Source organism: Heptranchias perlo, chromosome 3, assembly GCF_035084215.1.
Source record: "Heptranchias perlo isolate sHepPer1 chromosome 3, sHepPer1.hap1, whole genome shotgun sequence".
Taxonomy (NCBI): domain Eukaryota; kingdom Metazoa; phylum Chordata; class Chondrichthyes; order Hexanchiformes; family Hexanchidae; genus Heptranchias; species Heptranchias perlo.
In genome coordinates this window covers 102,742,711-102,757,769 of record NC_090327.1, presented here as the reverse complement: position 1 = coordinate 102,757,769, position 15,059 = coordinate 102,742,711, and the positions used below count along the sequence as shown (strand labels likewise).

The window sequence follows — 15,059 nt, the reverse complement described above, 5'->3', positions numbered from 1 at the left end:
GAGATGTGCCCTGCTGGGAGCACCAGCTTGATTATGTACCCTCACTGTGACATCCTTCTGTATGGCTCCCAGAGGTTGATGTATTAAGATGTGCTTTTCTTTGTTTACCCTCTATATAATCATCACAAGCTGAAAACTCTAAAAGAGGAACAAAGAAGTGTCGAAGTTAGATTTAGTGGCAACTTCCTCTCAATTCTAATTATATGAAAAGCTAAGTAAACACTTAATCACAATTTGATTTATTTGTTGCTTGTGTCACAGGCTGTAGCACATGTCCACCTTAATCCCACTTTAGAAAGAGTCCTGATGGAGGCAGTCTAAGTTTTCTGACCAGTGTTAGCCGATCCATTTTAACATAATGTCAATTAGAAAATCCCGGCTGAAATAAACTTTTAAACTGCTTGTTAGTGAGGAGCCCTTGATGGTCTCATTGGTTTATTATGTTCTCTTAACTTGGCCACATAAATTGTTCATGCCACATGAATCCAGTGGGTGGACCCCTCAACACTTTTAGCAAAACTAAAAAAGTGAACACAGAGGAAAATAGATGAAATCCGCTCAGGTTTTGTTACCTCAATCTGAGACCAGAATAGGCCTCAGTTCACAAGGCAAAACCTGACAACTTAGTAATGTTGCTATTAAACCAGCAAGTGCACAAATGTGAGGCTTGTTCAAGTGCGGTACAACCGCCAGATTTCAAAAACAGCACCAATGTAAAATAAAAACTCAGAAAAACGTTCCCACGTCATTTGCGGGGATACAGGGACTTGTACAAATTCCAGGTCCAGGATGATACAAGACTATAACTCCTCCCCTGCTGTCATACCTTCCCCATTATGGGAAGGTATGTGATCAGAATGAGATAAATAAAAGCTGTCACTGGGGTCGAGCAGGAGTGGATTTGGGTTGGGATAGGTTCTCGAGCACTAAACGCATTTTCCCAAAGGGGTTGTTTAGATCAGAAGGAATGCTTGCCAAGAATTTACACCATCCCAGAGGTACAGAAAGGGACTGAGTTTAATTAAAATAATGCTGAACATTCTAAATGTTCAGGACTTGGCAGGACTCAGAGAAAACTCCAAAGTCCTATTCAGTCGATCAGGACAAACTGCAGTGAATGCACCTACAAATCAGGTCCACACAATCCTTTGTTCTTTTATGGATCAAAGATACTCTTTTATATATTGTGTGCAGTAATTGGAAGAAATATATATTGCCTCAAAGTAGTATTACCCTTAGCCCTCAGAGTACTGAGTCCTGGGTTCAGGATTTGGAACTGTTCTATAAATAGATAAGCCAGATAGTGACAGATCAGAACTAGGCATACATTATGTAAGTGCGACGTGTGTGTACAGGTTACTCTCCTGTTTTAGAGCTGCCATTTCTGGACCCGGTAAGTTTGAACTGTAGAAGTTTACAGCACAGAAGGATGCCATTCGGCCCATCATGTCTGTGCCAGCTCTTTTCTAGAGCAATCCAAAAGTGATCCCACTGCTCAGCTCTCTCCCTAGAGCCCTGTATCTTCCTCTGCTTCCATTCATTGTCAATTTTTCCCATAAAAGAAGCAAATGATCTCTGTCTCAAGCACTCCCTGTGCTCCAACCTCTATTAGGGATAATTTGAAATTGATTAATTCTGGTCACTGACACTCCAACCAGCGGATTTTAAAGGGAGGGTGGGAGATACACCATTTAGCCAGTGGGCGGGAGCGAGAAATCGACGTCAGGAGACCACAACCGAGGACCCCTGGGAGCGGTCCCGGAAGTCACTTAAGTGGTATGGGGGGCACTGGACATGATTGGGGAGCAAGGGAGGCCCAAGGTCTCCTTGTGAGGTCTGGAGGAGCACTCCTGCCCCCCTTGGCCCACAAGGAAACCTAAAATAAAACTGTCAATCTTACCATGCTGGGCCACTTCTGGCCCAATCCGCCTCCCAGCAGGTCTGGCCTGATGACGAAGCCGCCACTGCTCCCCCACTCAGGCCTCCAACTAAAATAGCAGGTAGGGTCCTGATGACACCATCGTACTTGATCTGCATATTTAAGGAAGGACCCTGCTACTTTCTTGCTGGTGTCCTGCTTGCCTGATCAAAAGAGCAGGTTAACATCGGGGCACGGCAGAAGGCAGCAGGATCAGAGGGGGGAAGTCGTTGCCCTCGTTTTAACGGCCCCTTGCCCTGTTTCCGCCAGATGGGGGGATTTAAAATCGGGGCCAGTGTTTCCCTATTCACTCTATCAAAACTTTTTATAATTTTAAAAATCTCTAATAAATCTCCTCTTAGCCTTCTCTACTCCAGTGGTAATAGTCCCAGTATCCCCAGTCTCTCCTCACAACTTTAAATTTCCATCATTTATAGCTCTCTTCTGTAAACCTAGAGAACAATTTAGGATTTAGGGCTGCTTAAGCAGAACCCTTTGTAGCCCAGCTTCATGCGATGGTACTGATCAAATCAGAAAGTCCAGTCCAGGATCCAATAAATCAGGAGTGCTGAAAGTTGGATGCACAAGCTCTGCACTTGAGTCTGTGATCTGCTCTCCCGGAGTAAAACCTTGTAATACTTAACCTCAAACGATAGCAATTGCCAGAAATAGACAATATTCTGAGCTCTGCTCATGGAAACACAAAACAAAATAGCCTACATTTAACCTCAGTGAAGTGTACAGAGCCTGACACTCCTCACCAGCACTTTAAAATCTATTAACAGGCTAGAAAACCCATTAGTTGACGTCCTGAGAAAGGAGTTAGTGGGTTTCAAACTAGTGACCACTACCTGTTGTTCTTCTCCACCTTTGTTTTCTTGGGTATATTCTGATATAAGCAGGGGATGCTGGGGGATGCACAACAGCGCCATCTGCCTCCGGGCAGAGAAGAGGCCTGTTGGCATTTTGAATGTAGACCCTTCACAAGAACATAAGTGTAGCAGAGGAGTCTGTGTCCCTGGGTGTTTCCTACATTTGAATGCTGATAGGCTTGCTGTGTGTGTCTGGTCTGGCTGCAGTCAGCTAACATAGCACAGAACAGCGATCGAACCTGGGACCGTCCTGATGTGTAGGCCTGAGCTACTTACTGATGTAACCAACCAGATGATACTCTGTGGCAGCTGTTACAAGGGACGTTAGACTACGCTGGGGAAGAAGTTGCAATGGGTTTGTCCAATGCTGCACTGACAGGGAGTACAGGTCAGAAACTGGGCTACAAGATTGTAGTCCTCAATCTCCAACCAATGATGCCCGTGAATGCGGCACTCTGTCAGAAGCACAAGATCATGGAATTGCCCCATGTAGGGTAGGTTTTACAAATTCACACTACTGGCGCAATGGGCCAAATATCAGAAATTCAAGCACAGGAGTCAGTGTGCCCCACACAATTATCATAACTGGTTACGGTTACATAGACTGAAAGGACATTTTGATTGAACAAGTGCATGGCTGAGAAGCAGACTCCTTTAACCAAATTATTACAGTATAAGAAATGAACGCTGGCTCAGATAGGTCACCTGAAATGTCAAGTTGAAAGGTTGAAAGAGGCACGACATGTCTTCCAGTTGAACAAACTTTGATGCATCCACTGAATCACCATAAACAAAGGAGGCTGGAGAAATAGACCTATTTTAAAGAGAAATGAAGAGCTATCAGCATGGACAGGGAGACAGGGGCAGGGAGACAGGGGCAGGGAGGCTATCAGCAGGGACAGGGAGACAGGGGCAGGGAGACAGGGGCAGGGAGGCTATCAGCAGGGACAGGGAGACCGGGACAGGGAGACAGGGGCAGGGAGGCTATCAGCAGGGACAGGGAGACCGGGACAGGGAGACAGGGGCAGGGAGACAGGGGCAGGGAGACAGGGGCAGGGAGGCTATCAGCATGGACAGGGAGACAGGGGCAGGGAGACAGGGGCAGGGAGACTATCAGCAGGGACAGGGAGACTGGGACAGGGAGACTATCAGCAGGGACAGGGAGACCGGGACAGGGAGACTATCAGCAGGGACAGGGAGACTGGGACAGGGAGACTATCAGCAGGGACAGGGAGACCGGGACAGGGAGGCTATCAGCAGGGACAGGGAGACCGGGACAGGGAGGCTATCAGCAGGGACAGGGAGACAGGGACAGGGAAGCTATCAGCAGGGACAGGGAGACAGGGACAGAGCGGCTATCAGCATGGACAGCACCAAGGCCCAGTAGCCCTGAGCATCAAGAATAAACAAAGTATCAGCATTTATTTTGTTTTACTGGTGGACAGAATTATTCATTAAACACCATTTTGCAGAACTGAATAAATGCTGGCCTTGAGTCTCAAAACAACTGGAACTTAAATTTGAAACACTCTCAGAAGCAATATTTAGAAATTCAGAACGAAACAGCATCTGCATTTTTTAACTGAAAGAGTTTATCAATAACAAAATGTAAAATAATATCAACTAGATTGTCATTTTTACATTTGTTCAATACGTAGATAATATAACAAATGTAAAAATGTGTAGATATATAACATATCAATTTTATATATATAATGAATTAAGACGTAACAACAACTTGCATTGATATAGCACCTTTAATGTACAAAATGCTCCAAGGCACTTTGCATAGTAAGAGTAAAAGGAACGCAACACTGAGCCAGGACAGAGAGTTTTGAAGGGGTGATTGAAGGCTTAGGAGAGAGAATAGGAAGGGAGTTCCAGAGAGTGGGGCCTAGGTGGCTGAGGGTGGGATGCACAGGAGGCTAGAGACAGAGGGGGCAATTTTTGTTGTCAGCAGCTGGGCAGTAAACTGACAGGGCAGATCGCGTGTCCGTTATAGAAACCGCCCGGTTTTCATTTCGAAGAGGGCGTTCTCTATATCAGGCGGGTGATTTTTCCGCCTTATTACCACCTAAGCAGTGAAGATGAAAATTACCCCCAGAAACTCTCGCCAGCTGGACGCCAATGTTGGTACAAATCAACGGCTGGACAATCAGGAGCACTGCAAGTCGGACAAGCTGATCTTCATGCCCATTTCACTGGTCCACATTCCAGTTGAGCGAGACTCCATTGTCGGAGCAGAGTCTTGCAATTTCAGGGCTGTATAGTGCATAGTTTTGTACATTTTAATTCATAATGTTTAGCAGCTGAAATAGACGGAAGTTAATTTCACGTTGATGATATGTGGTAGATTGTGGATTTTTCTCTGGGTTTCATCGTTGGTTGCGAACCAGCAGCTCGTTTTATGGTCCGGCACATTTTCTTTTGAAAGAAAATCGGGCAGAGTGTAAAATGTGCTGCTGATTCGCTATCGCCCATGTTGTTCTATTGCCCAACACCAATATCAGCTCCAAAGACTCTGACATGCCTACATACAGGAAATAAAAATGCCAGTGCACACATGTCAATATGACTATCATGCACAATGCAGAGGGGGCTTTACCAGAACAACTGCGAGGCTCTGTCTCCAAACTCTGCTCCCTTTAAACACAGTTTCCCCGCTGACAATGCCCAATGACAGAACTACACCATCAATGCTTTGCCTTCTTTTTCAAAACCATTAATGTCCACAGAGTAAGTAGAAGATAAGCACTAATGTTGTTGGGCTCATGAATATCGACTCTCTAACTCATAAGGCTACTGCCGCCTCACCGCCCTAACCTCACCAGGACCACTGCCGGACACACTTTCCCACCCTCCACATGTAAATGCCACTGGGGGAGGCAAGGCTCAGCTTCCCACCCCATTTCCCTTTCGGCCACCCCTGTTACAGCCACTCGCCAGGACCAGCTAGTGATGAATGGAGACAACAACGCCAATGTCCTAGTAAAGGCCTCCTCTCCCTCCAATTTGGCCCCCATACACTATCTGTGTAAATCTATCTCCTCTGAGGCCTACAAAGGCACAGCTCTCTCCATTTTCAGAGCTCTCATGCCCGTTTAAGGTCCTTCATCACCTCTTGTGGTACGGCAATGGCGTTCCCCATTGCAGCACCTCCTTGGTTTCCTCTTCAACCTTGGCAGTCTTCCACCTGGAGAACTGCCCTCCATGGCCAATGAACCACAACCCAGGAAAATAGGTCAGGGTTATGGTGGGGTCAAAGGGACAAATGGAAGTCCCGCCCTGCCATACCAGTTCATTAAGTGTGATGAGCCGTACACTCATACAGACAACCATCTATGTCTCATATCTTCAAAGTAGCACAGGACCTGCAGTGCCCAAAGGGTTAATTAGCTCAACGGGATGTTGCTCTTCCACAAAGCTGCAGGAAGATCAAAGCTGCGAATTTCTAAACTATCACTGGAGGAATGACTCAGGAGTCAGTGAACCCATTAATAATAAACCATTAACTCTGACACTGCAGTGGGCTCTCCTCTACACAAACAGCACAAAGAGGAAGTCATCTGACAACACTGAAGGCCTGCAACATCCTTTGGAAACTGCACACGGTGACAAAGTACACTCCCCTGTTGCCTCCTTCCACTACTCTATATCCAGTATTATCAGCCGTTCTGCCTTTCTCATTACTCTGTAACTCAAAAAACCTTTCCACCTCTCCGATCACTCTCTACACCAGTATGATCAATTCTCCCACTTTCCGATCACTCTATAATCCAGTACTATCAGTTCTCCCTCTTCTCCTATTACTTTATAACCCATTATGATTAGATTCCTCCTCTGCTCTTTTCCTAACTGTATAGCACAATAACTGTCAGCCTCTCCTTCTTTCCTTCCATTCCTCTTTTACTGATCACATATTGAACTGGTAAAAGGTATTTAGGCCTATAAATTTGGTCTTGCAGTGCCCATTTACCGGGCACTAACAGGCCAACTAAGCCTGCCATATGGCGGGCAGGAGGCGCACCGCATTTCCAACTGGAAGGGCGCCGCGAGCCACATTGCGAAAGGAAAACAAATTATCATGCAGTGCCCACGCCTGTCCCCCTCCCCATGCCCACACTCAGCCTCCCATCTCCCAACCTAACACAGCCTCTGAATCTCTCTCCACTGCCTCTGATGCCCCAACCCAACACGGTCTCTGATCCCCCTGCCCAGTCTCCGAACCCCCTACCCTCCCTCCGATCTCCCGACCCCCGGTCTCCATTTTTGTCCTGGCTTCCTTTCTCCTTCCCCACTGGCTTCTGTTTCCCCCCCCCTCCACCAACCTTCCCCGGCTTCCCTTTCCCCACCCGGCCTCTGTTTCTCCCTCCGTGACCCTTACCTGCCTTAGGGTCACTGTGATGCTAGCAGTGGCCTGATCCTCATTTACTCTTCATTGGCTGGCTGTTCGCGCAACGCACCTTGGCCTCACCATTTAGGTGCAGGGACTCAGCCTTGCGCCCCCGCACACCCAAAAATGGTGTGCCCGAATTTCTACCCCTTGATCTTTTTCTGGCAAATTGTGTTCCAGCAATACGTTGATTGAATTTACCCTGTAATAGCCGTGTCCACTTCATGTTTCAGAGGCATTGTGAGGATGAGTATGTTGTCATGTAGAGATTCATTACGCTCCACATTCCCACTGCAGAAAACAAAGACAAACAATCTTAAAGACTGCATCAAACACAAAAACAAAAACAAGTTAGACATTTCAAACTGTCCTGTCAGAAACAACGTGGAGCTAAATAAATACAATGTTGTGGTTTGATGACAATGACGCTATGTGGGGATATTTCCTGAGTTAGCACTGCTGGCACAAAGTCTGAAAATTGGCCTTTATACCTTTTCAAACTGCTTCATATGAGAGTATTAGACGTCACAACCATAACAGCTGCAGCATTCATCATTTCTGAAGAGTATTTTCAATGTAGCGATCATTTGATATTTTTGTAGACAAGTAATGATGTCCCATTGGACTAGAAAGGAAATTTAAGGCAGTGGGGGAATTCCAGACTTAAATGTAATATTAACTGAATGTTAACCTCAAAGGTCACGAACAGATTGGAAACACTCTGTTGGCTCGAAGCCCCTCAAGTTCAAGGTGCGTGGACCAAAAATCAAAGTGTTGATTAGCCCAAGGGACTTGCATCCCAGTGTAGGAAGTACAAGGAGTCTCTGCTTCACGTATCAGAGCCAAAGTTAAAGATAACAGGAACAAAACCCCACAAAATTTTAGTTTAAGGACTCGTATATGTTAGGACACTTTAAGTAATAAAAAGATGCTGGAACTCTGAAATAAAAACAGAAAATGTTATAAATACGCAGCAGGTCAGTCAGCAACTGGAAAAATACACAGGTTAATCTTTCAGGTGTGGACCCTTCATTAGAACTGGAAACTGGAAGATAAGCAAGCTATTTAATGGAACTGAACAAAATGAAAAGGAGTGGGAGAAAGAGAGATAATAGGTTGAAGGTTTTATTGAAAAACTAGGAAGAAGTGACTACTGGTGGAGGACATATGAACAAACTGGGGAGATGGCTTTCTCATTCAAGGTGGTAACTTTTATTAGAGGCCCAGAGAGCCAATTTATGACCCACAGAGCTGAGGGGTCAGAGGCCAGTCTTTGTCTCTCTATCCCTCACTGGCGAAGTCAGTCTAGAGACGTCTGCGTCTGAGGCCGTCAGAGATGACTCACTTTCTAGTCAGACTGTGTATGCGCAGGCTGAACCCGATTGGCGAGCTGCTTGTTAGCGCTCACCGAGCTCTGGCAGCTCATCGAGTCCATCTAAATGAGGCCTGACCATGAAAACGGTTCAGGAGTTGGGTGCCAACAGGCAGGTGCAGCAGGCACCCACTGCCCGCCCGATTTGCACCACAGTCAACAATTGCCCCCAATGTGTTCTGAATATATATAGGATGACCATGTGCTCCGAGTACACAATTAACAAAGGGGGTAACTTTCAACTTTGGCGGAGGCAGAAAATTGGAAGTATCCAATTGGCAGTCAATGGAAAGGAGAATCAGGCAGATGGGTAACAGCTGGCCGATCTGATACTGCCAGTTTACCACCCACACTGAAGTTGAATGATACCCACATCATGTTCTGAGTAAACATATGGGGCTCTATTTTACCACCCGCTATCGGGTGCGTTTCCCGCGGGGGGGCTCCGAAAATCAGAGAATCCCGGTGCGGTACCGGAGCCCACCCCGAACCCGCGCACTTCCGGGTTCCCCGCTGACGCGCCGGCGTGCGCGCGCAGCCCCCGCTGGTGGGAATCCCGCAGGCAATTAAAGCCAGCGGGATGTCACTTGACAATATTTATTCAGGTATTTCAGGTCATTAACTGACCTGATTAAGGGACTATGTGGGATTTTGGACCAAAATGGGACTGTTTCCCACACTGGGGGAAACACTCCCAGCTCGAATAGACATGCTGCAGCCGTCAGCCTGTGGCAGCTGCAAAGGTCCATCTGACAGGTGGGGGGGGGGGGGGGAGGAGACCCTCACCCATTGCAGGAGGCCACTCCGTCACTTGGGACAAAGTTTGGCCTCCACCACCCTCCTCCTGACAGTCAAAGTCACCAACCTGCACACGTACCCCGGGGTCCAGAGACATGTACCTACCTTGCGGACCCCCTCAGATGTACATCTTGCGGATGGGGGCCGCCGTAGCTGCAGTCATGACCTCCTTGGAGGGCGAACAGCATCACCAGCCTCACCAGCCTCCATCCACGCCATCCACCTCTGACACATGGAGCTCCACAACAGAGTGCTGTGAAACGTCCACCTGTACAGCAGGAGGGAGGGCTACCGCAGAGAGAGATGCGTCGCAGAGGGCACTACCCTCGCCACAGGGTCCACAGACCGAGGCTCAGCCTCCTGCACCTCTCTGAGCAGCAGTGCACACGGAGGCTCAGAGTCACTCGACATGTAGTCGTGGACATCTGCACCCTCTTTCATGCCGAGCTGCTCCTGGCTGGCCCGAGCACCATCTTCTTACCTGTCGCTGTCAAAGTCACCGCTGCCCTCCACAACTTCTCCTCCGCATCCTTCCAGGGTGCAACCGGGGACATCGCCGATGTCTCTCAGTTGTCTGTGCAGAAGAGCCCTGCAAATACACCTACACCCACTCTGCAGTGACACAATGGGTGGCATCAGTGGTGGGTCCTCATAGTGATACCCAGGAGCGGACACTATTGCACAAACCAGACAGGATTCGCGAAGACATGGCAGTAGTGGTGCCAATATAAATGTGTGATGTGAGTTGTTCTGAAATTCAATATAAGTAACACCCATGACAAACCCTCAAACACCCTTGTGCATCCCCTTCATGCTCAGGACACGTTTGCCTTACGCTGCCTACTGCACATATGTGATGCATGCCCTGTGGCTGCAGCACAGGTTGTGGCAGGTTGAGTGAGGCTGGCCGTGAGAGAGATGCACGAGAGGGTGAGTATGGGATAGAGCCATGAGATTGTATGAGGATTGGGTTGCGTGGTAGTGGCGGGATGAGTACTGGCGAGGTGAGTAGGTGCAGGTAAGATGAGGATGGGGTTTGAGTGGGTATGAGGGGTGATGTGACAGAGTAGTGTTGGCAGTGCCGAAGGAGATGTGGGGTGGGGGCAGTGCTGTGGCAGACGGAGTGTAGGGGAAAGACTACGTGTACTCACTGTGGCTGACCTACTGAGGTCATTGGAGCGCCTCCTGCACTGTGTGCAGGTGGGCGATATGTTGGTGGCGCAGGTGACCCCCTCTGCCACCTCGAGCCAGGCCTTCCTGGTGGCAGAGGCAGGCCGCTTCCTCCCGCCCGCCGGGTGGAAGATCTCTGTCCTCCCCCTCCTCCTCACCCCATGTATTGATGCCTGGGGTGAGGCATCATTAAACTGGGAGCAGCCTTCCCCCTGGGCTGCTCCATGCAGTCATCTTTGCTATTGGTTGCAGCATCTGTCAGTGGAGGACTGCCCCTTTAAATAGAGCGCCTCCAGCTGACAGATCTTACTGCGCATGCGCAGCCCGCCCGACGCGCAGATCAGCAGCGGGGAACCCGGAGGAGCAGGTAAGTGGATCCAATTAGTGGTTTGCCTGCTACGATCGCGCGGGAAACCCACTAATTTCACCGGGCACGTTACCCACGCGCCTGATAGCCCACCTGCCCAGAACCCGCAGCCCTGCTAATATCGGGCCCATGATGTGGCAATGTCTTCAGATACACAGAGGATGCCAATGTTTTGTGGGTATACGTAGAATGACAATGTGTTCTGGGCATGCAGAGGACGTAATGTCTTCCGAGTACATAGAGGATAGCAATGTGTTTTTAGTACACAGAGGTTGGCAATTTGTTCTGAATATACACATGCTGACAATGTTGCAGGCATACAGAGGCTGGTAATGTGTTATGGGTACACAGAAGATAACAATGCATATTGGGTGCTTTGGGTAAACAAGGAACAAAATATATTCTGGATTTACAAAGAATGGCAATGTTTTCTGAGCAGACAAAGCCTGGCAATATACTCTAGGTACATCAAAGCTGGCAATGTTCCACACATAATGCTAGCACTGTTGCGGTAAATGCATTGTAATGTTATTAAATTAATTCCCATGGAAAATACTGGCAAAGCTGTTCGAGGAACAGCATCACAGCTTGCTGGGTTGTGTAGACCTTTTCACCTACCCCAGCTTCCCATATACAATAAAGCAGCCTACATATACAATGGTGCAGACCATGAACTGACCTTTTTGAATCCAATTCAAACAGTGAAAGATAATGGAGAAGACTGTGGTAGGGTTTGTTTTGGCCAAGTGTCAAAAGCAGCTGAGATGCACCTTTGATTTGCAGTTCATTGTCTGAATGAGTACTCATAATCCCAAAAACAAACTTCTCTAAGACTTGGAGTTCTGATGCAATGAGATTCTTAATGAGTATCAGTGAGAAGAGAAGCTCCAGAGGGTATCTGGGCAAGGGCAGCTCGTGTAGCTGAAGTAACTGTTCAATCAGGGAAAGTTTGTATAGCGGTCTAAATTAAGAAATCTGGTAAACACTATAAACTGGCCCTATCCCAACTGTCACAAAAGGTACCTTGGCTGAAAATGATCCATTAAATTTTAACAAGATAATACAGCACATAATTTTTTTAGAAACAAGATTGCAGAGCAAATATTTAGGAAGTGAACTTTATTTTGTTTCACAGGTTCTTCTCAAAATTGAATCATTTGTTCCTTATTATCGAACAGTGTTAATTTGACCATTGCAATATTTTCTTTATTGCTTGGAAAGCCTGTAAATGATAATTAATTAAATAACATTTGTTTTAAAAAAAAGAAAAAGTTAATTTTGGAATTGTTTTATTAGATCGTTTTTTTTCCAGTGAGCCAGACTGGACCCACTCCAGAAGAATAATACTTGGCCCCTTTTGGCAATGCCAGGTTCATTGTGGGATGGCTCTTGTATCCCTCAGAGACATGGGCCTGATTCCACAAAAAGCATGGAACTTGGCTATTGAGTTCATCAGGAAATAGCTTTGTAGAAACAGTGTAAATAATCTGAATGTACCTGGTTTGTGTCAGGCCCAGAAATGTCAGTGGGTTCAAAAGTCTACTGAGTGAGGGTTTGTAAGTGCTAAAATGTAATTACATCTTAAACTATTAAGCATGTCAGTGGGTAGTTGTTGGTTTTGCTAATAACTGTATGGAATCATACTTTGAATTCTTGTGAGCATTCAGCCAGACTCCTAGAACTGCTAATCTTAGCTCATTAAGGTTTCCTCTTATTAAATCAATAGAATTTTCTCACTGTTACTTTTCATTCAAAAAATTCAACTTTTGTACTTTAGTGCAACAGCTATCAGTTGCTAGCTCCATAGGGACATCTTTGAGTATTCTTTGTCATTTTTCAAAGGCCAACACTTGAGCACTTGTAGCACAGTACTAGCTACAGCCAGGGTAGCTAGACTGACCAATGCACCGCAACAATGATGAATTGAGCAACGGATAGCTGACCTCAACACACCAAGGATTGGATTGCTAAGTGTACAGATTAAAGAGTGCAAGCTGCGTCCTGCTATGAAGCACCAAGGCCAAATGGACATTTGTGGCTCGTGCCATGGATTCTTGTGTTTCTAACACGCACGTCCCATGGAACCAGGGGCTTAGACTAGATTTAGCGCAAAGACCAGCTTTCGTTTAATAGAACCAATGCTTAGGATTCTGATTGGAAGGCATTGCCGCTCTCCCTCATAGCCAGCTCTGACCTCATGCGGAACATGTAAAAGTTTGCAGATGATAAAATGTCCCTTCATTTAGGCTCATCTTTCCTGGTGTCCAAAATGTTCACAGTTTCTGCTAATAAAGTATTGGGCTGGATCTGACGCAGCTTTTACAGCACAGCCCAGGACTCAGGAGAGTGAGTCAACTGAGCCACTCCTCTGCATTAAACTGTGCGGCTGGTCTCTCTGGGGCCTGTAATTTTGTGCTTATGTCGACTGGCCCTGTTGTTCCACCCAGTGTGTGGCGTAATGACATCACGACGTTGTGTCAAGACATCACTACTGAGTGGTCAGCGCCACCAGTGAGTGATGTCGTGATGTCACCACCAATGTGTACTGGAGCAGAGGGTTTAAATCGGTCCCAGGGAGACCAGCGGCAGACAGTAAAAAAAAAGGTTCTTAAAAGCTCCGTTTCACTTTACTTTGATGCGATCACTGGCCACACAAAGCCCACACTAGGAGGATCAATGGAACAGCTGCTTGAATGTAAACACTTGGGTTTAGAAAGGGAAGAAAGGGAAGAAAGAAAAGAAACAAAAGAAAGAAAGAACTTGCATTTATATGCCACCTTTCATGTTCATCACCCCAAAGCGCATCACAGCCAGTTGAACTGTAGTCCCTGTTGTAATGCAGGGAAACAGGCTGACACTTATGGGGGGGTTAAATTCGATAACCCCCGAATCTGGGTGCAGGGATGCGGTGCGCGATTAACCTGTGCCCAGTCGTTCTGATGCAGGGCACGTGAGACTTGTGCTGCATGGTCATTTACCTGATTCCGGAGCGAGCAGTCAGGCCTAGCTGCACTGGTGAATGACTGCTCAACAGCAGGGGGGGGCGATATCGTGAGTGCTTCATATCTCTTAAAGGCAGCCTGCATCTCTTAAAGGTAGCCTGCACCGCTTATGTGCAAAATATAAGATAAGGCTCCGCACAGAGTCTGAACGGAGATCAGGCATCGCACATGTAAAACACAGATGCAGGTCCCATCCCTATGTTCACAAACTGATGAGTTATGTTAAAAATTGGATAAAGGATGCGCACGATTAAATCCAACATTCTCCAATCACGGTAAGCCATATAAATACTGTGGCTACAAGAGCAGGTCAGAGGCTGGGTATTCTGCGGCGAGTGACTCACCTCCTGACTCCCCAAAGCCTTTCCACCATCTACAAGGCACAAGTCAGGAGTGTGATGGAATACTCTCCACTTGCCTGGATGAGTGCAGCTCCAACAACATTCAAGAAGCTCAACACCATCCAGGACAAAGCAGCCCGCTTGATTGGAACCCCATCCACCACCCTAAATATTCACTCCCTTCACCACTGGTGCACAGTGGCTGCAGTGTGTACCATCCACAGGATGCACTGCAGCAACTCGCCAAGGCTTCTTCGACACCACCTCCCAAACCCGCGACTTCTACCACCTAGAAGGACAAGGGCAGCAGGTACATGGGAACAACACCACCTGCACGTTCCCCTCCAAGTCACACACCATCCCGACTTGGAAATATATCGCCGTTCCTTCATCGTCGCTGGGTCAAAATCCTGGAACTCCCTTCCTAACAGTACTGTGGGAGAACCTTCACCACACGGACTGGAGCGGTTCAAGAAGGCGGCTCACCACCACCTTCTCAAGGGCAATTAGAGATGGGCAATAAATGCCAGCCTCGCCAGTGACGCCCACATCCCGTGAACGAATAAAAAAAAAATTCTCCAATCTGCACGCTAGACCTCACCAATCTGCCGATCTGAGTTTGTACCAGGGCTGTGAGAGAGCGTGCACCAAGGTTCTCTGCTGATGCACTAGAGGCCTTGGTGCAAGAGGTGGACAGAAGGAGGGGCATCCTTTATCTTCAGGGGTTCAAGAGGCCCTCCAGACATACGCTCAAGAGGCAGTGGGAGGCAGTAGGAGTCAAAGTCAATGCCAGGCGCACAGCACCACGAACATGGATGCAGTGCAG

The 15,059-nt window shown here is 47.4% G+C and overlaps 1 protein-coding gene across 1 annotated transcript in view; it reads right to left on the bottom strand.

The window, feature by feature from the left end:
- itga9 (integrin, alpha 9) overlaps positions 1–15,059 on the bottom strand; it is a 382,843-nt gene that overhangs the window by 64,495 nt on the left and 303,289 nt on the right. Inside the window, exons 21-22 of the mRNA XM_067981373.1 lie at positions 7,385–7,474; positions 3,496–3,604 (exon numbers count right to left, since the gene is read on the bottom strand). Of these exons, the coding sequence (XP_067837474.1) occupies positions 3,496–3,604; positions 7,385–7,474 (199 nt within the window). The remainder of the gene's footprint in view (positions 1–3,495; positions 3,605–7,384; positions 7,475–15,059) is intronic.